Source organism: Stylophora pistillata, chromosome 12 (genome assembly GCF_964205215.1).
Source record: "Stylophora pistillata chromosome 12, jaStyPist1.2, whole genome shotgun sequence".
Lineage (NCBI taxonomy): Eukaryota > Metazoa > Cnidaria > Anthozoa > Scleractinia > Pocilloporidae > Stylophora > Stylophora pistillata.
Window position 1 is genome coordinate 10,550,595 of NC_142530.1, and position 19,406 is coordinate 10,570,000.

Genomic DNA, 19,406 nt, shown 5'->3' on the forward strand with positions numbered 1-19,406 from the left:
TCCTTGTTCTGTTTGATTTCCTTCGTCATATTTATCCAGTGACTTCTTCTTTTCCTTAGCCAATACTTTAACAATTGAAATTCACTCTAGTTCATCTGCCTTTAACTTCTTGATTATGATGAAAAATAAAAATCAAACTTTACAATTGTAATATTGCAACTGAGAAGAGAAATAAAGACACAGTAACAGGGTTCGACACCTGGCTACCTGCATTACTAGTCACTGGGCTAGTGATTTCTAAAATTTACTAGCCCGAAACACAACTTGGTAGTCCGGATCAATTTCCCTCGAGGTCTACTTCAACCCCAAACACGCAAACCTTCCTCTAAACTTATTGGCAAGGTCTGTTAAAATGTTAAAGAAGGTGTTTTTTTCTTTCATTGCGATAACATAATTTGCTATTTAAGGAAAAAGTTGAGTAGATTTTCGTTTCACATTCACTTGACTGTGCTTTTAATAGAGCTTCAGTTCATGTTTACAATTAGTTTCTACTGCAAGGTCAACACAAATTATTAAAACACTGCTATCAGCATCTCAAAGGCCTCCTTTTCTTGATCTATCAACTTGTCGTCAGTGACCAGTTCATCATCAGAGTAATAGTCTGCTGGATAGATTGCCATCATCATCATCATCTTTGGCAAGAACACAGCCACTGAAAATTACCAATTGGGCAACCGTGTTTCGCAAGAGCATGGGCTGATCTAAGCAATATTTTCATTTGATCGATGGTTTTCTGATTTAGCTTCATTAGCATCTTATGTGCTACGGTAGCTTCAGGCTTCCTTGTGGCATCAAATCGCATCTGATTTTACTTATGGCTGTCAGACCTTGCGTGTGCCTTAATTGCTTCAAGTTGAAAGTTTGTGGTTCCAACACAAAAAGAACTTGGGCGATCATACCTTCTGCAGATAAAGCAAAACATTTTGCCCTCTTTGTTTTCGACATGGTATTCAAGCCATGGAGAGCTTTCTTTCCACGATGGATTAAAAGTTCTCTTTCTCTGATTGTCCTCATAAATCTTACTGCTTTCCTGTTTACTGGTTCTTTCAGTTTCGGCTGTTTTCCCCTTGGTGGCGCCTTGTAATTTGTCAAAAATCGCTCCATCTTTACCATCGCTTCAAGTGCGAGGCGATCGTGTGCAGCGATGTGCCAGGCATCCCAACATTGATAGGGAGAAGACTGGGAAAGACATTGACCGTTAAGTGCAGAGTCTGGATCTAGCGATGTTTACGATCGACAAGAAAGACGAGAAAGACACCAGAAGATGAAAGGTTTATGCCTTCTTTATTGGTGTTATCATTACAATTAAACTTTCTCAGGAAGAGAGTTCCATAATCTGGGTGCCGCCAAAGAGAAACACCTTTGGGAAAAATTTATTAGCTTGATGGATGGTACTTTCAGTAAGTTCTTGAAAGAGGATTCCTGGTTGAAACATAGGGCTCGAGAAGTTCAGTACAGCAGCTGTGGGAGCAAGGAAAATTGCGCGCTTTGAGCAAAATGTCCACTCAGTCGTCTTAGATGTAAAGCCTACACTTGTACGAAGGCTTTGTTTAGTGCTAACCATGCCTCGATAGCCTTCCTGTACAAGATCCAGGAATTGCTAGTGGAGTGTGTTAGAAATGACTTGTCTTGTTCCTCTTGATTAGTAGATCACCTCTACTGAGCTACTGAGTGGCTTATGGACTGTTCAATCGTTAAACGTTTTCTCTTCAGGTATACTTGAAACCTCTCAGAGGCCAGGAAAGCCCTAAAGCTTCCCTCTCTGTCTGAGAATTGTCTGCAATGCCAACATGCCCTTGCCAGGATAGCCCCAAATCCAAATAGAGTACCATCAGCGATAGGGCCAATACCATTTGTATACATTAGGTATCCCATGAACTGTATCTGTGGGACTTTGAACTTACACTTCTCAAGATTCTGGTTTAATCCTCTTCTTTGCAATCGTTCAAGCAACAGTCATGAATGATTAGACCTATATAGTGGGGCAAGTTGACAAATGAAGACTGTAATGTTCACTTTCCTGTGTGAAGTGATAACTATAAACTTGCAGTTACGCTTAATTATTACTGTGATGTCAAAATTTTGCCAAGGGTTTTACTTTTTTTACTTTTGAGACAGAAAAAGAAGTTTCTAGAGTGTCAGCAGGAGTGGATGTCAAAAGCTTTACCAGTAGATATAGATTTAGGTAGGAATGTTATTAGAAATGGACTAAGAGTTATAATGTTGTGTTTGTTGCTAAAAGAGTTCAAGGCTGTTTGTTTATTTTCAGTTTTGTATCTTTTAATACCCTCTGATAGTTGTGCTTGCCACAGTTTGCTATGACGAAACCCACCTCAAAAAGGAAGTGTTGGTGTAAGCCATATTTTGCTTTTTCTCCGTTGGAAAGAGCTAATCAGCCAGTCATTTACTGTCTTATGCACATTTTTGGACTACTGATTTCGTGGGTACTTAAGAAATTGCTTCAATGACTACAACGTGGTGTAAACAGACTGATGATGTATTAATTTGGCTGAAGGAAAAATTGCTGAGTGGCAGAATCAAAGAGAATTGGAAAAACATTCACCATCACCTTCTATACTTAAAATATATCGTCTGTAGTCGATTCTCCAACACGAATTGGAAACGCGCAGTTTTAATTTAACCCAAGCTCGGATATCTGCTACCCGTTCCATCATTTGCTCAATTATGACAGTTGTTGGCTGGGTAAAAAACAAAACAGAACTTCTCTTCATAACTTTAATCTGTAAGAACCACCTTATGCAGACTGCAAGCATTGTCTTTAGTTTATTGCTTAAGGAATGTTAATTTTTTTTCGTAAGCTCCAAGTATTTTTGTCATTGCTCAGTCATCTCTCTTTTTCTTCTTTGTTCTCGCTTGGTCTCTCCTGGTAATTTGTTTTGCTCAAACAGTAATAAGGCAAAAAAAAAAAAAACAAAACAAAACAAAACAAAACAAAACAAACAAACAGAAACAAATGCTAAATTAAGTTTTTTCATTTTCAAGACATAAACGGGGGACTACTGTAGATTCAAATGCTTGCACCAACTGGCCATTTTCCTTCTACGTTGCTTGTGAGGGGTAACTGCATTGTATCTGAATTTTTTTTATCTGTCTAATTTTACTTTCAGATGCAGAAGTTGCACCATTCAGTAAAGAATGCGTTTCCTTAAGCAAATTCCAAACCCATGAAAGATACTTGCACCTAATGAAGAATGGTATGGTGATATATTAACAATCATGACAACATGGTGAAGTGGGACCATTCTCTGACCCTAACATTCGGAGTCTGTTATCTCACTGTGCTATTTTTAGCATTTGCGTAATTTCCCTTTCACGGAAAACATCAATTTTAAACTGTCAGATGTGATGAAAATCAACATATCACCCATTTCGTCTAGTTCTAAGCAATTTGAAATCTGTAAAATATTTCATGATAGCTCACGTGCTTTGTTACATTGAATAAGTTTTGATAGATAAATTGGCTCTTGTCAGTTTGGAGCCCAGGTTCACATTCATTTATTTCAAATGAGTAAAATTTTGCTGTAGACTCCTGAAAGGCTTGGGAAGGAAGCACGTGTGGGCATCAAACCAGATAAACTGTTTGTTGTTTTTGAAAAATATGATGATAAACATTTAAGTGTGCATAACACGAATTTTTTTTGTGCGCATTTTTTTTTTAACATATCATCTTATGTGTTCGGAAGCGGACACGGAAATCTCTTTTAAAAGCAGGCACATTATTTGAGTGAAAACGGTAAAACGGTATACTCAGAAAAAATACCAACAACATCGAAAATTGCGACTCAAGAAGTAAAAAGCCGAAACTCGCACGCGCGAAAATCGCACGCATAACTTGCCTATGAAGTTTCAAAGCGCGCATGCGCGCGCTAATCGTACCTCACACAATTTCGGTAACTGTCTTCAAAACAACATGTACAAACCAGTTCCAATGGAAGCAAAATTTAAAAGAAATTTAAAGTCGGTCTTTTCTGGCCCCAAAGCGCTCTTATTTTGTCTAAAAAGTGACTCGTAGACTGGTGACGAGTTACCAGGTGATGACATAGAAAACTGTGAAATTTCTCAGTTGACACTGAAATATTTTGTCTCGTGTAATTTTGCATTAGTCAGCTTTGGAATACTCTTGATATAGTGTCAATTATGGGCGAGAGCGCACTGAAATCGCACTCAAAAAGCGAGAAGCACAAGCAAAACAGTCGATGTGAACAGCTAGTGACACTGTCATCTTTTGGGTTTGGTTCAAGTGCTGGTACTTCGACATGTTCTAGTAGAAATAAGGAAGCGTGTGTGGTAGCTGGTACATCGACATGTGCTAGTGGAAATATGGAAGCGCGCGTGGAAGGGTCACAACAGCAAGCTGGCAGATTAAACATCCCTCCACCCCCTGATGAGATTGCGACTCCCGCGTCACAGCAATCCATGAGGGGCTTTTCAACCAAGGACGACGTACTTAAGGTGGCTCACAATAGTTTTTAGGTTTTCTAGAACTTTTACATTTGAGGGATTCAATGAAACAAAATAATAATTTTTCTTACAATTTTTTGGTAAGAGTTACTAGTTCGATTATCAGTGAACCAAAACATAATGACGTGGCGTCATTAGCTGTTACCATAGCAACAGCATATGGTTGTAAATAAGAGCCATCACGGAGCTTCTAACGCTAATAGCGCAAAAATTAACTCGGTGACCCCTATTTTTCTTAATTTTATCCAATTTTACAAATGGCTCCATGGTGGATACATCCACCAATTCGAAGAGTCCGTCTCCGTCAATGAATGGATCTAACAAGCAGCTTGTCTTCTTCAAACCTTCGTTTCTGTGACATGCAGCGTTTCTGTCTTGGAACTTATCTGAATTGCCATTGAGATTCTTTGAAGATTGTATTGCGAAACCAAAATGGTGATGTTGGAGGTCGCTCAAGATGACTTTCTCTGCTTGGACTAGTTCTTGGACTTTGAGAGGTGATATCTCGGTACTTTGGTCACTTTTCGAGCTCTGAGTGCCGATCTAGCACTTTGGAGGTTGACAATAGCTCTCCTCATCCAGCGACTGAGGTTTTCGCTTTGTACCACGATAAAGTACAATGAATGTAAACCAGAAGCCCAGTGGGTTTTAGAGGTTGTAGGCACGCTGTGTTAAGGACCTTGGCTCTAACCTCGACATCATTCATTGGTAGTTGGGTTGACTTCACTGAGTGCAGAAGTGGTACGTTATCTTCCCAGAGGAATTCCGGTCCACGAAACCATCTTTTGTTGTCAAGTAACTGGCTGGCAGTGAGAGAAAGAGATGCCTTGTCTGCAGGGTTGTCTTTTTCCAGGAACGTGGTGCCATTGTTCTGGGCTAGTATGATCGCAGATGCGTTGCACTCTATTGCTGACGTAAACGAGAATCCGACGCACATCGTTACGGATGTAAGCAATCACCACTTCAGAATCAGTGCAGTAGACCAACTGTAAGCTTGTTTATAGTTCACGTTCCAGCATTGCGATTACATTAACCAACACAACAGGAATCAACATTGGTTTGATAGGAGCTACTCGAGCTTTAGACATCAGGAAGCTAACGTGGACATCTTTGTTTTCGTTGACCACTCGTAGGTACGAGACCTGACCAATTCTTGACTGGCTAGCATCCGAGAAAGTATGGACTTCCGATTGCACCACCTTTTAAAAACTGGGTGGTTTGAAACAATGTTGGATCTTGACATCCTCTAACAATGGTAGCTCGTTACGCCATCTTTACTAACGAGGGAGGATCTCCTCTGGAATTGAGTCATGCCAATCTACTTTCTGGCGGCATAGATCTTGCAAAATCAGTTTCCCACCTAAGATCACTGGTGAGATAATCCCGAGGGGGTCATACACCGAACTTATCGTCAAAAGGATTCCGCAGCGTAACAGCGGGTTATCCCTTCTATACGAAAGCCTAACGTGTCTGATTCTATACACCAAAAGGTGCCTAGAGACCTTTGAATGGGTAATGTGTCATGACGGAGGTCGAGGTCTTTGAGGTCCTTTGCTCGGTCCTCCTTGGGAAGTGTCAGCAAGACATCCTTACGAGTACTAGTGAACTTGTGAAGTCGTAGCTTTGCAGACGTACAGAGGGCTTCACTATCCTCAATCAACTTGATAGGCTCTGGAACAGAAGGAACAGAAGTGAGACTGTCATCGACATAAAAGTTCCTACAGGGAAAATCTGCAACCTTGTCACCAAACTGAGCATGAGCAACTTCTGCTGTCTCGTGAAGGCAATAGTTGGCTACTGCTAGGGATGAAATAGCTCTGAAAAGGTGGACATTCATATGGAACTCGGCGATGGGGCCATTTAAAAATGAATAAAGGCTGATAGTTTCGAAAGAAACTGTTTGGGGCTGCGTCGGTGGGAGTAACGAAATAATTTGGATATATCAACAAAGTTGAAATGGCACATTGGCCACCGTAACGATTACAAAAGCTGACGTTTCGAGCGTTAGCCCTTCGTCGGAGCGAAAGGATGGGGATGGGGCCATTTAGGTCATTGTTCTCAAACCACAAAAAGCGGAGAAAGTCTCTGCTGGTTGGATTCACATAGAAACTATGTTCTACGTCACAGGTAAGTGCAACGTCGTCTTCACGGAAAAACTAGATTTTTAGCTTGGGCATTTTATTTTAAGGAGACCAAACTGATCTTCAGAACATAACAAACAGTTAAAATCATCTCGCGTTCTGGATCGACGATATTTTGATCCAACTTCTGCTTACATATTCCTCCACCCTGAAATGAAAGAATCAGAATCTCAATTCTTGAAAAGTACTCGACTTCTTTAGTAGGTCATGAAAAGTCCTTGAAATTTAGCAACTTCTATACGCCTTATCGCTTTTCTGATAAATTAAACGATTTTGCTGTGGAAAATTTGTCCACCAGTAACTACCGAAAAGTGAAAATGGTCGGTATAAAAGGTGAATGGTACATGAAGCAAAGTTGGATCTGTGCCTCAATTTCATGCGCAAGGCCTCCGATGTGGGGTAGTCCGCCATGTGCTTTTGTTTTAAGGGGCAACGTAAGCATGTAGTGGTTTGGCTATGTTCTGGTCGATGAATTTTTTATTTTCCTTTGTTTTCAATTTAATTGAGCGATGGGCAAATGTGTATTCAATCGTAAATGGTTTAGATTTATGAATAAAACAGTCCTTGAAAACCATTTTTTATCCTTGAAAAGTCCTTGAATTTGTTTGTCTGAAGTTGTACGAACCATGGATATAATCTCCTCGATGTCGACGATCATAACGCATCCATTTTGGCTATACAGCTACATCCTTATAAAAGTAATGTATCGAAATACCTGGTATATGTGTACTGTTCTTGTAGCTCCAGCCACGCAAAACGTTCGTCCCCTTTTCTTGATTTCTCCTTTCTTCATCATAATTGCCGACGTGTCTTCACAGTTTTCTACGTCAGGGCTATTTAACATGATCGTTTAGACCGCGCGCTTATATGTGGACACTTTTTGGTCGCTAGCGTACTTTCAGTGCGCAAGAAAATTGTCAAAAACTCTCTACGTGTTAAATTTTGAAAGCAGCTGCCAACCAGAAAACGTAAAAAAAAAATCGTGTCATGGGCACTGTAATTGAGGGCATTGAAGGAAAAATACCACCACAACGTAAATTCCAAGGTAGTGAGTTGAAATTGATTCAGGTTGTGAGTTTGTAAGTGAGAATGTTTGCTTGATTTGGAATATTTTGATTGTGGAAGGAGTGAATTGAAATAGTTCGAGAAAGCATTTTGTGTGAGGAAGTACAATATCTATTGTTGGGGAGGTACTTTTCTTGAAGCATGAGTGTGAAGATAATGTGTAGTAAAGGAGGGTTGTCCAATACACACAAACAGATTCCGATGGTGAAAAGTGCTTTTCCGAAGGAATTGGAAAAATTCCTAAGCTCTTCCCAATCTAGACATGTACTACAGTGCCTGGTTTGCTTAAAACAAATAAATTAATCTTTCTCTTATTGAATAGTTATTTTGCAGTGCAAGAGTGTGGAAAATCCTATTTGGTCACCGAAGGAAGAATCCATTCTTCTGTGGAGCTCTCTACTTGGTGCGATTGAATGTAAGTGTAGCTGAAACATTGTTTATTCTATGTTGTAAATATAACAAAGAATTGGTTCGTGCTTAGTGTGCGTATATCGAGTTAAGGATGCACGTGGGAAGTTTGGAGAACACGAAGGAAGCTTCTTGAGTCAATGCAAAGTGAAAAAGTTGGCTGGATTTCGTTAGTTTCTTTCGTGTACTGCATTCTATTTCCTTAAATTTAGCAATAGGTGCTCAAACAAGTCGGGAAATTTGGAGGGGAAGTGAAACTACACGCGCCATGGTATGGATGCACGTCCGTGCGTACCATGGTAGGTCCTTAGGAAACAGGTAGGACTTGCGCCAACGGTATGCTGCAATATGAATTTAATCATTACTCCTGACATTTGTCACAAGTTTTATTAGTCCCTGTAGAAACATTCTTAATGACTAATATTATTTCTTGGAAACCAGTGGTAGAAACAATTCAAAGGTTCATGTTTCAGCTCTAATTATCAAATCTAAGCGCGAGCATGTGACATGAATCAAGGGTACAAACTTCAACAATGTAACATCTCCTCTTGTCGTGTCTATTGTGTTATTCGCTCATAACTTCCTTTGGAAAGGATTACAGCATGGAAAAGATCGAAATCTGTTCACCTCGGCGAAAAGACAAAGATTTTCAGGCGCTTGGACGAAGTGCTCGTGGATTTTCGTCTCGTAAACGACATTTTGGCGCTGAGTCGTCGCTTGTGGGATGAATGGGCGCGGTATCGTTTTGTTGACCGAGGACACGGCTATTTTCCTATCTTATTTGAAGAAAAGGCATAAAAACAGTTTCAATAAAACGACTCTTTTTCACTGATCCTTCAATTTCCCTACTCACACCAGTTCCACGAGCGGGCTGAAATGTGATTTGTTAGATTTGAAGAAAGATTAATAATCTTGCGTGTCTGGTTTTATTGCTAATAAAACATTAAAAAAATACCGTAACTCAAAACTCATTGCAGCTGTCATTGGAGTGCAAAACATGAGATATAGCATCCAGTCTTATCATAATGATAACGTATGATGATAGATGGACCGTGTTTTAGTAAAATCACCTTGTAGTCTTACAACTGGATTGCGTGAAGTAAGAACTAAAACAAAGTTAAGACATGAGAAACTTTATCTTGTGTGTCTTCGGAACTAGTGTTCAAATGTTCAGAAAGGTTCAAAGATGTCTTTTAGGTTGAAAGAGGCTTTAATATGTCTCATGGGCCTTGACCAGAACCAAGAAGATGGGAGTGCCTTTAAAGAAGTCGAAGCTCTGGGCTGAAGTCGTTGCTGGCTAGCCCGACGAGATATCACACGTTGCGTCTTGTGACTCAGCAACATCCACTTCGGAATCCTGAACGTCAATACCACTTTGTTTCGCTTCGTTTTTACGTTTTGCTTTGAACTTTTCCGAAAGAAGACTAAAATGCTCCCTCGTTGAGCGCTTTGTCACTCGAAAGTGAATCAGCCTATTTTCATTTAGCCTATTTGTAACTTCTTGCCACACTTTTCCCCGCTCCACACTCCTGGGCTTAAAGCGGAAGGGTTCGCTGAGAAGTAGTTCTCTTGCAAGTTGGATATCATGTTCTTCGGTCCACTCCATATTTCCTCAAAAGAGTACAAAATAATACCATTAACAAGTTGTGCACAAGACGTAAACAAAATTCCAAAAGGGGCTTATTAAGTCGAAGAAATTTCAACCAGGGAACACGTTTTTAGAGGGTTTATAACCAAATGGACAAAACATTTCGTGAATGGAGAAAAAGGTAAACGCCGACATTTGGATGATGAAGAATACTTGAATTTAATTATTTATCGTTGGGAATTCTCACCTTACAGTTGAAGGCCCAGCACTTGTGGCATAGCTTGACTTGTCTTCCGTTGTCGTGAAATACTGTTTGAATGAGTTGTAAAAAGTTTATCATTTGAAGTAAACTAAACATCAATTCAGAAACAGATTAAAGTGGTTTTCTGTCAAAATAAAGCAATTTTGAAGGCTAAAACTTGAAATCAAAACGCACGTTCTCGAGACACCGCCAAACTCGACTTTCCCGCCGTCTTTACGTGCAGTCGACGTATGCTGGACGGCTGGCACATATGTATATTAGCTCCCAATCAGTCATCTTTTACTTCCGGTTGCCGTCCTCTATGTCGCCGTTAATGTTCTGTCGTCAACATCCTTTTCGTACGTTGGCCCACAAGGGTCACAGCAAAATCGAATCTCACGGCAGAACAGAGAAACTCACGGCAGGATAAAGCGAACTCACGGCAAAACAAACGAAACTCACGGCACAACAAACAAATCTCACGGCAGAACAAAAGAAACTCACGGTAAATCAAACAAGTCTCACGGCAAAACAAAACAATCTCACGGCAAAGCAAAACAATCTCACGGCAAAACAAAACAATCTCACGGCAAAACAAAAGAAACTCACGGCAGAACAAAAGAAACTCGCGGCACAACAAACAAATCTCACGGTAAAATAAAGAGAAAAGCCACGGCGGAAGTTTGAATTTCGACGGAAGTGACGTACGTACCCTGGGATGGAAACAGCTGAACAAAGGTATCGCGGGCGCGTGAGTCCCTTACAAAATGGCGGATGATGAAGGAGAAATTGTGCGATACTTATTTCATCGTGGATATGAATACGAAGAAATCATCGAAATGGTCTCTAAGCGTTATGATATACACATGAGCTTGGGTACGTTGAAAAGACGTTTAACGAAGTGGAATCCTTCAAGAAAAAATGTCCAATACAATATAAATACCGTAGAATCTGCTATAAGAGAACTTTTAAATGGGTCAAATTCGTTAGTTGGATATCTTTCAATTTGGCATACCATTAGACTTAAAGGTATAGCAGTTCCACGCATAGTTGTTCAAGAGCTCATGAAAGAAATTGATCCTGAAGGAGTTAAGCATCGCAAGAGGCATAAGCTCAGAAGAAGAGAGTATTATTGTCCAGGGCCAAATGGCTTATGGAACGCAGGTGGATATGATAAATTAAGCCTTACGGCTTCCCTATCTACGGTTGCGTTGATGGCTTTAGCCGAAAAGTATTATGGGTGTACATAGATCCAATAACTACCCAGATAACATTGCTGCCTATTATCTAAATACTGTAGAGGAATTTGGTGGATATCCTCAAGAATTAGACAGTGATCTGGGAACTGAAAATGGTACAATGGCGGGAATACATTCTTTTTTTTTTTTTACAAACAATCCTAACTCCCATAGTTTAGGCAGGTCAGGCCTCAGGCAATTCCACAGTCTAGCTCCGAAAATGGAAAACGAATTAAGTTGAATTCTCAGTCTTGATTTATTAACATATAAATTACCAGCATCAGAAAATCTAGTGTTGTATGTATGAACGTCAGATGAACGAGTGAAAAGATCACAGATATTCTGAGGGGCAGAATTGGTATATATGTCGTGCATTAAAGAACATACTGTTTCAAAATGAAGCATATTGAGGGGTAACACATTAGCAGAGACAAACAAGGGAACAGCATGAGATCTGTTTCCCGCAAAGAACATTAGCCGAAGAGCTCGTTTTTGTAAAATAGAGACCTCCCTCAGATAGACCTGTGCAGCTTGGCCCCAGGCAGCAATTCCGTAGTATGTATATGGGAAAATCAGAGAATGGTAAATTTGGATTAAAGTATTCAGAGGAACAGAGTGCCTAAGGTGGCTCAATAGGGTTATGCAAGATCGCGAAGCGCGCGTATGACATCAATCGAAAGTTAATATTCTCGTTTTTGCTATTTTCAAATCAAAGCTACTGAAACATAACAAACAAGGGCCAAAATTTGCTGCACAACAGTCACCTCTGAAGTCAAGGCTTTTAGTCCCAAATTAAAACTACTCAAATATCGCCATTTTTGACGTCTGCTTGGCTTTTATTTCAATTTTTTTCAATTTCCTTTGGTAAAATTTTCCGATATTCTCCGACCGGGTAGTCTGACAAGAAGAAACTTGTAAAGTCGAAAAAAGTAGAGGTTGTCAAGGTAGTTGTTTCGTTTTTAGCATTTTTTTTTTTTCGGCTGAGCGAAAAACTTGTCTTAAATATTTTTCTGATAAATTGACAGCAAGGAACGCTAAAAAGGTATAACATCTCTGCCAAATTTTCAGGAATATTAACGAAGGAAATACGAGAAATCTGAGGGGGAACTTTCTATTTTCTCACCTCAATGGCAATTACGTCATCCGGATAGGAACTCGCCAAGATCGCTATTTGAGCATGCGCGAACTTTCGAACTACGCTATTTTGTTGAGAACGAATGCGTGAACACGGGCAGTCACTTATCTTTCACTTTTTTGTACAAAATGCTTTTGACCTGAAAGTCAGTTGAGAACATACCTTAATTTACTATGTCGCAGAATCCTTGGAAATCTCTTCGAAGTGTTTCAAAATTGCGGAGAGTATTCTCGTGTTTGTGACCCTTGGAAGCGATGAGCGACTCGACAATGGCGGTCTCGTCAAAATACACACAAGACCTTTCCGTCCAAATCGTTGGTGCAAATTATTTAAATTCTCATATCTTAGGCCACTGCCAGCAATTTTTTCGGCGATGCTTTGTTTTATTGGGTTATCCGCATGACCTGGGTAGTACAGCTTTCCTCGAAAAGACAGGAGTCCCTGATGACGGTTGTCAAGATGTTTCAGGTCTTCGGCGGCATCCTTGACAGAGATAAGTGACCTTACGATACGACAACGGCGACGGCGACTTTTAAGGGACTGGGTCGAGTGCGTCGGTTGCCGTTGGCGTTCCCGCCAAAAGTTTTCATTACGTTCTAATTCGCTTCGCTCAACCGAACGTAAAATATTTTACCCTTCAATTCCCGTAATAATTGTTTTATTGGGTTATCCGCATGACCTAGGTAGTACAGCTTTCCTCGAAAAGACAGGAGTCCCTGATGACGGTTGTCAAGATGTTTCAGGTCTTCGGCGGCGTCCTTGACAGAGATTTGTGACCTTACGATACGACAACGGCGACGGCGACGTTAAGGGACTGGGTCGAGTGCGTCGGTTGCCGTCGGTGTTCCCGCCAAAAGTTTTCATTACGAAAAGAACTTGAAAACTTCCAGCTTTTGTGAACCTTTGTGTTTATCTACTTATCAATTGTGTTGAGTTCTTGCTGATTATATTATGCCAAAAGTAAGAAACAGTATTCTTCTATCTTTTGCCTTTAATATGATCGATGCTACGGAATGCTTGCTTTCATATGATGTCAATTCCCCCAAAAGTCCTGGTGTTCCATACTGGAGCTACGCCGAACGATTCGATCTTGACCTAATGACAGACGACGAATGCAAGACGGAGTTTAGGTTTTACAAAAACGATATATACGAAATGAGCGAAGTTTTGAATCTTCCAGACCGAATTGTCTGCTACAACGGCCTGATCGTGGACAGAACAGAGGCATTTTGCATATTTCTGGAGAGGTTTGCCTACCCTTGTAGGTATGTGGATTTGATACCAAGATTCGCGAGACCTGAGCCTCAACTTTGCATCATCTCAAACGCTGTGATGAATTCCATTTACACTAGTTGGAGACGTTTGCTGTTGGATTTGAACCAGCCATGGTTAAGTCGCCCACATTTGCAAACATTCACAGAAGTTATCAACGAGAAGGGGGCGGCTCTCCAAAACTTTTGGGGTTTTATTGACGGAACTGTATGACCCATCTCTCGTCTAGGCAGAAACCAACGTGTAATGTACAATGGTCATAAGAAAGTACATTCAATTAAATTTCAATCTATTGCTACACCAAACGGCCCAATTGCTAACCTTTATGGCCCTGTGGAAGGAAAAAGGCACGACAGCGCAATGTTAGCGCAATCACAGGTGTTGAACCAGCTTCAACGTTTTTCGTTTAACCCTCACGGAGACACCCTATGTGTATATGGTGACCCAGCGTACCCCCTCCTACCTCAACTTCAGGGTCCATTTCGCGGTGCTTGGTTAACAAACATTCAAAAGGCTTGGAATAAGTCAATGAGTGAAGTAAGAGCTTCAGTTGAGTGGATTTGTGGCGATATCGTGAACTATTTTAAATTCTTGGACTCCAAAAAAAGTTTAAAGATATGGCTAAGTCCCGTTGGCAAAATGTATATTACATGTGCTCTAAAGCACAATGCCCGGGCATGTTTGTATGGCACCCCTACTTCAACATTTTTCCGTATTCCCTCCCCCCCCCCCCCCCCGCAACTGTCCAGGACTACTTTCAGTGATAAAAGGAACATTGCCTAAGGTGGCTCAAAAAAGTTTCCAGCTTTGAAATTTTAATAGATCGTTATAACCACTCGTTTTCAGTGGATGGTGCAGTCATCGTATAAAAAAATCTGCCCAATCAATGTTGAACGTTATGATTTTTGCGACAAAATAGGTTACCTTAGCAAAAGAATCACCTGCTAAAAACACCCTCCCTAATTACAGGTTTAGGGACTAATAATTCAAAAACGGCACGTGGAATATTTTTATCCTTAAGGTGGCTCGTACCAGTTTCCTCGCGCGGGGAACAGGTCACTCTTGCGTGACGCGCGCGAGAGAAACGTGCGAAAAAAGCGCGAGATCAAAAGATGAAAATTCAAAACAAAGATGGCGGCGCGTGGAATTTTTTCTACTTTTGTGAGAAGTTTACCTAAGAGCTTGTATTTGTTGTGCTGAGCGGGTACTTTGAATGCAGGAGATAGAAACTAAGATAAAGAAGAAGAAGATTTTCGGAGAAGTAAAGGTTGCTTCACTTCACATTTAAAAGAAACATTCAACCGATATGAAATCTGGCGACGGCTAAAAAAGAATTTAAGTGAAGGATAATCTACCTGAAGTGGAAGAAGACTTTGAAACTTAAAGGAAAATAATATGATATAGCCAGAAGTCGTGGGTAGTGTTTTTAAGATGAGCCCGGGAGGCTGTCTTTGACAGCTGTTTAATGATTTTCTCAGCAGTAAACGTCTGTAAACATCAGATCGTAGGCGCTTGCGCGAGCACACGCAATTGTCAGCGGTAGCTACAACAGATTATGAGCAAATGTCGATCTTATAGAATCCAGATTTTTAAATGCGTGAGAACGCGCGTGGAAATTGCTAAACTCACGAAAGCTATTGCATGAAAACAAGTCCGGTGACCCCTTCTTTTTATTGTTCCAATATGATAATAACGTCAAAAGGAATCATCAGAAAACCAGAAGAGTTTAGGTTTAGGCCAATGCCAATTTCATACATGGTACCTTCTTTGCCCTCGTTTTTCGGGGTTTCTGAAATCTGGTCTTTGTTTAATTGTGATCGACGTCGCTTGAATGCAACTGTTGATTTCCTTTGTTTGTTTTTCGAACTTTTCTTTTCCATTTTCGTATTAGGGTTTACACAGAAAAAAACTGGCTCTTTGTAAAGTGACGCTTGAGTTTGGGGAATGTACCTGTAACCTAAATTTACTTGAGAGATACTGCAGGACTGGTGGTGAAGTGCAATTGTAATTTGTGCTGAGACATCTCGTCAATAATTCTCTCCTTGTTTTAAACCCTTGAGCACCTTACATCTCTATGTGTTGTAGCAAAATTTGTTCTGTTATCTAATCAAATGTGGGCTGGTCGTTTCCTCCTGTCAACATTCTCTGCATGGGCATGAGGTATGCATCAGTGTCAAGGATGTGGGTAATTTCTATACGTGCAGCAGGCGTTTCTCCGTTTTTCGTCCACGCTTAACTATGATTGATCCCAATTATACTTTTCTGGTATATGTAAAGGGGAGAGTGGAATATCCAAGTTGCTGCTTGGATAAATATGCCATTACAGGTGGTTGAGGCTGTGCCCTCCTCCATCGGTAGGGGCGACACGACTTGTGTTGTAGACTGCCAGTACCTCTGCAAGTTTAAGCTCAAAGTAGACATTATGCAATTGGTTTCCCCATTTCTGGTTTTGTTTCTTTGTAAGAAGCAGATGCATGAAAGGATTTATGGTTCTAGAGTACCAGGATTTTACGCGTTAACGACAGTCATAAGCAGCCATATTTTGGAAAAACTTATTTCTGCACCAAAGTCATTTTAGAGCTGGGATATGTGCAACCTCTGCGTAATAATAATAATAATAATAATAATAATAATAATAATAATAATAATAACTGCCCATCACACACAATTGCTGGACTCGTCGAGGTATACGAGCAGCTGTTGCCAACGCGAGTATACGCGAGTCAGAAGACCCACACAAGCGGAGAAGGCGAGGTGAGGTGCAGATTATGCGGCAAGGCTCCAGAGAGTGTAGCACATATCTTGTCAGGATGCAGTGCGCTGGCCCAGAGCAAGTATCTCTCTTGACACGACACAGCACTGAAGGTACTGTTTTACCAACTGTTGTATGATGAGGGATTTATAGACGAGATACCACCCTGGTACTCCCCCGACAAGGCGAAGCCCGTGTATGAGTCAGAGAATGTTAAAGCTTATTGGGATGTCCCTATATATGCTGATCAACAAGAGGTCAGATGCAATAGGGTGGATGCACGCATTGTAAATCATATGTGCAAGAGAGACGTGACGCTGAAAATGAGCTGCCCGTGGGTTAACAATCGGACAAGAAAGGCTGAAGATAAGACACTGAAGTACGGACCCCTTCGCTGGGAACTAAGGTAGCAGTTCCCAGGCTACGAGGTGAAGCAATATAACATCATTATAGATGCCCTCGGGGGGTGGTCACGGAAGCTGGATGTCATGATGCGCGAGCTGGTGGGAGGCAGAAGCACAGACCTACTGCGAAAGATGCAGAGGGCAGTGCTCTCGGGCACGCTGAATATTTCCCGGACTTTCAAGGTGGCAGTTTGACTTCCTGTTAGAAGGAGGACACAACGGAAAAGCTTTTTAGGATTAGTTAATGTACATTTATTTTTTTACTCCATGGCTCACAGGTTACGGTTTTCGCCCTGTGCTGCCTGATTAGAAAGTAGCATTCAGTTGATTTCTCTGCGACATAATAATAATGATAATAATAATAATAATAATAATAATGGTCTTTATTAAAAGCAATAATGCATCAACCGTGTCATTATTTACAAAGAATGAAATATAAAACAGATTAAGATAGAAAATACAGCTAACTATTAATGGCAGACAATGCTAAAAAGACATCTATTTACATAAGTGGATTTAAAACGTGAAGTACGAACTCTAGGTAATATATAATCATGGCCCCTGCTGTGTAGTTGCCCAGTACGTATCGGCGGTAAAAGGTCATCAAGTGCAGTGATATTTGAAGTGATCTTGATCCATAGTTTGCTATCTCTGGTGGCTAAAATATCACAAATACTATATTTCTTCAAACAATATCCAGACTTAAAAGCCCTAGCCAACAGTTTGTCTATTCTCTTAAGATATTTATTATAATAACAGCAACTCCACACCTCGATAGCGTATGTGAAGACTGAAATAATTAGGCTTTGGAAGAGCAGATCTAATTGCTCCTTAGGGTAGCCATAAAATCTACAAACTCGTAAAATATACATACGACTGCTGGCCTTACCAAGCACGTGATCAATATGTGAGTGCCAGTTCACAGGGTCATCCTCAAATGTACCGCCAAGCAGCTTGAGCTTTGTTTTACGCTCCACAATAGCGAGAGGAGCTGGTGGAACTTTCAGGCTACCACTTTTTAGTAACATTTCCCATGTTACTAGTAGTTCTTTAGTGTACAAACCTATGAAATTATTGATTCAAAGTACACGTGTTTCTATTTCTCAGCAGATTTGACCATGGTCATTCAGGATAGGGAGCCCTCGCTGCCATTCCCAAAAGGGATGTACCTTGCTGGCATCAGGAAGATTCAAGGTAACTTGGATCTTCAAAAGTAATATATGTTAAGAGAGGGGGAAAATGCAGTTGAGATTATAAAGTATCTGGTAACTGGAAGAAGGTGTTTAACCATACCCTGGAACCAATACTGGGCAGATAAATGATCTAGAGCAGCTGCCTTCATTTCCCAGCATCACCCCCATCACGTGTTTACTTGATTTTGTTAATGCCACTTGTTCTGCTGTGGACCATGGAAGAACTGTTAGTTGAAATAATCCATTGAATACCTTGGGTACTCATCTGCCATCTATTCTGGCTTGTTTTGAGCTTATTCACTGTGAAGCCCCTGTGAGTTTCATGATTCTCGTGACTCTTATAATTCATCAGCATCGCGCTCATTTGAAACCACATTAACATCGTCCACTTTAGAAACGAACCTGCTTCCTAAAGTGTTAGTATGAGAAGCCCTCGATAAACTTAAGGTTTTGGATCACATCTTCATGCTCTTCGTTCGTGAATAAATCTTCCAGTCGCTTCCCTTTTTCAGGTATTTGACTTGACCTGTTTGATGGCGGAGGTCGTTTGCGAGAAGTTTTAATTCGCCACGCAAACTTTGAAGGAATTACTTTCTTTGCCAAATGCATTTTCTTGCTGCTAAGTTCTGTTCTATTTCTTCTTTACAAAAACGAAGCAGGTAATCTTCTTCGTTGGTAAAAGTTGCGGCACACATGTATATCTCTTCGGGTTTTCCGTGGCCATTGCTGTGAATATTTTGATTCGACGGAAACTAAAAAAACCCACAGTTTCCTTTAAGATCGAAGTCTCCCCTTGTTTCCAAAGAGGGACATGAAACGAACGGTACAGTAAAGGGACAACCCCATTGTGACGAGTAGAAACCGTTGACAATAGTTAAAACAATAGTTGATCAACCTTTGTACACACGGTCATAATTATTTACACAGAAGTGAGACATACCACGAATAGTCAAAGTCTATTGATGGTATTTGCTAATATGGACGAGCACTCGTCACGGGACACAATTAATGTTTGAACTTGACATCTCAAGTAATTTACTGTTCTTAATTAAAAACAAAATACTCACAAAAAGGCAATAAATCACTCCAACTCTGAATTACCTGACTGCAGCTAGATATTTTTATCCCATAACGCCTCGTTTTCGTGTTTGGCCGCTTACTCGACCCAGGACAACCGCCATTTGTGAATACGGTGTATGCTAAGTGTTGGTTGCTTTTTGTTCGATGATGCATCAAGCTTGAAAACTTTAAGAATGAGTCTGAAAGAATCAAACATCTTGGGAAATGAAAATTTTCAACCCTCCTTCAAATTTTGCATGCAGTAAGGCACTCAGGGGGATGCACAAAAATGCCATTTTTAAAGGTTGCAGCACTCTTGTTGCTATGGTAACAATGGCTGCTTCTTCGAGGCCTGGGACCTCATTTTCATACAAAAACATCCCAAAAAAAGTGTAAAATGTTTATTTCTTTTTCTCAAGCTAACTACA

General features: G+C 40.5%; 1 protein-coding gene and 1 pseudogene across 4 annotated transcripts in view; both read left to right on the forward strand.

The window, feature by feature from the left end:
* LOC111333221 (meiosis-specific protein MEI4) overlaps window positions 1-19,406 on the forward strand; it is an 86,786-nt gene that overhangs the window by 46,000 nt on the left and 21,380 nt on the right. For 2 of the 4 annotated variants that reach the window (XM_022938760.2, XM_022938759.2), the window contains 4 exons: window positions 2,119-2,185; window positions 3,129-3,215; window positions 8,011-8,103; window positions 17,834-17,920. In XM_022938760.2, coding sequence (XP_022794495.1) covers window positions 2,119-2,185; window positions 3,129-3,215; window positions 8,011-8,103; window positions 17,834-17,920 — 334 coding nt within the window. Of the gene's footprint in view, window positions 1-2,114; window positions 2,186-3,128; window positions 3,216-8,010; window positions 8,104-17,833; window positions 17,921-19,406 lie in introns of all 4 variants that reach the window. The other 2 variants (XM_022938761.2, XM_088740550.1) reach the window with 2 other exon arrangements.
* LOC148718769 (uncharacterized) lies at window positions 13,250-14,334 on the forward strand (annotated as a pseudogene).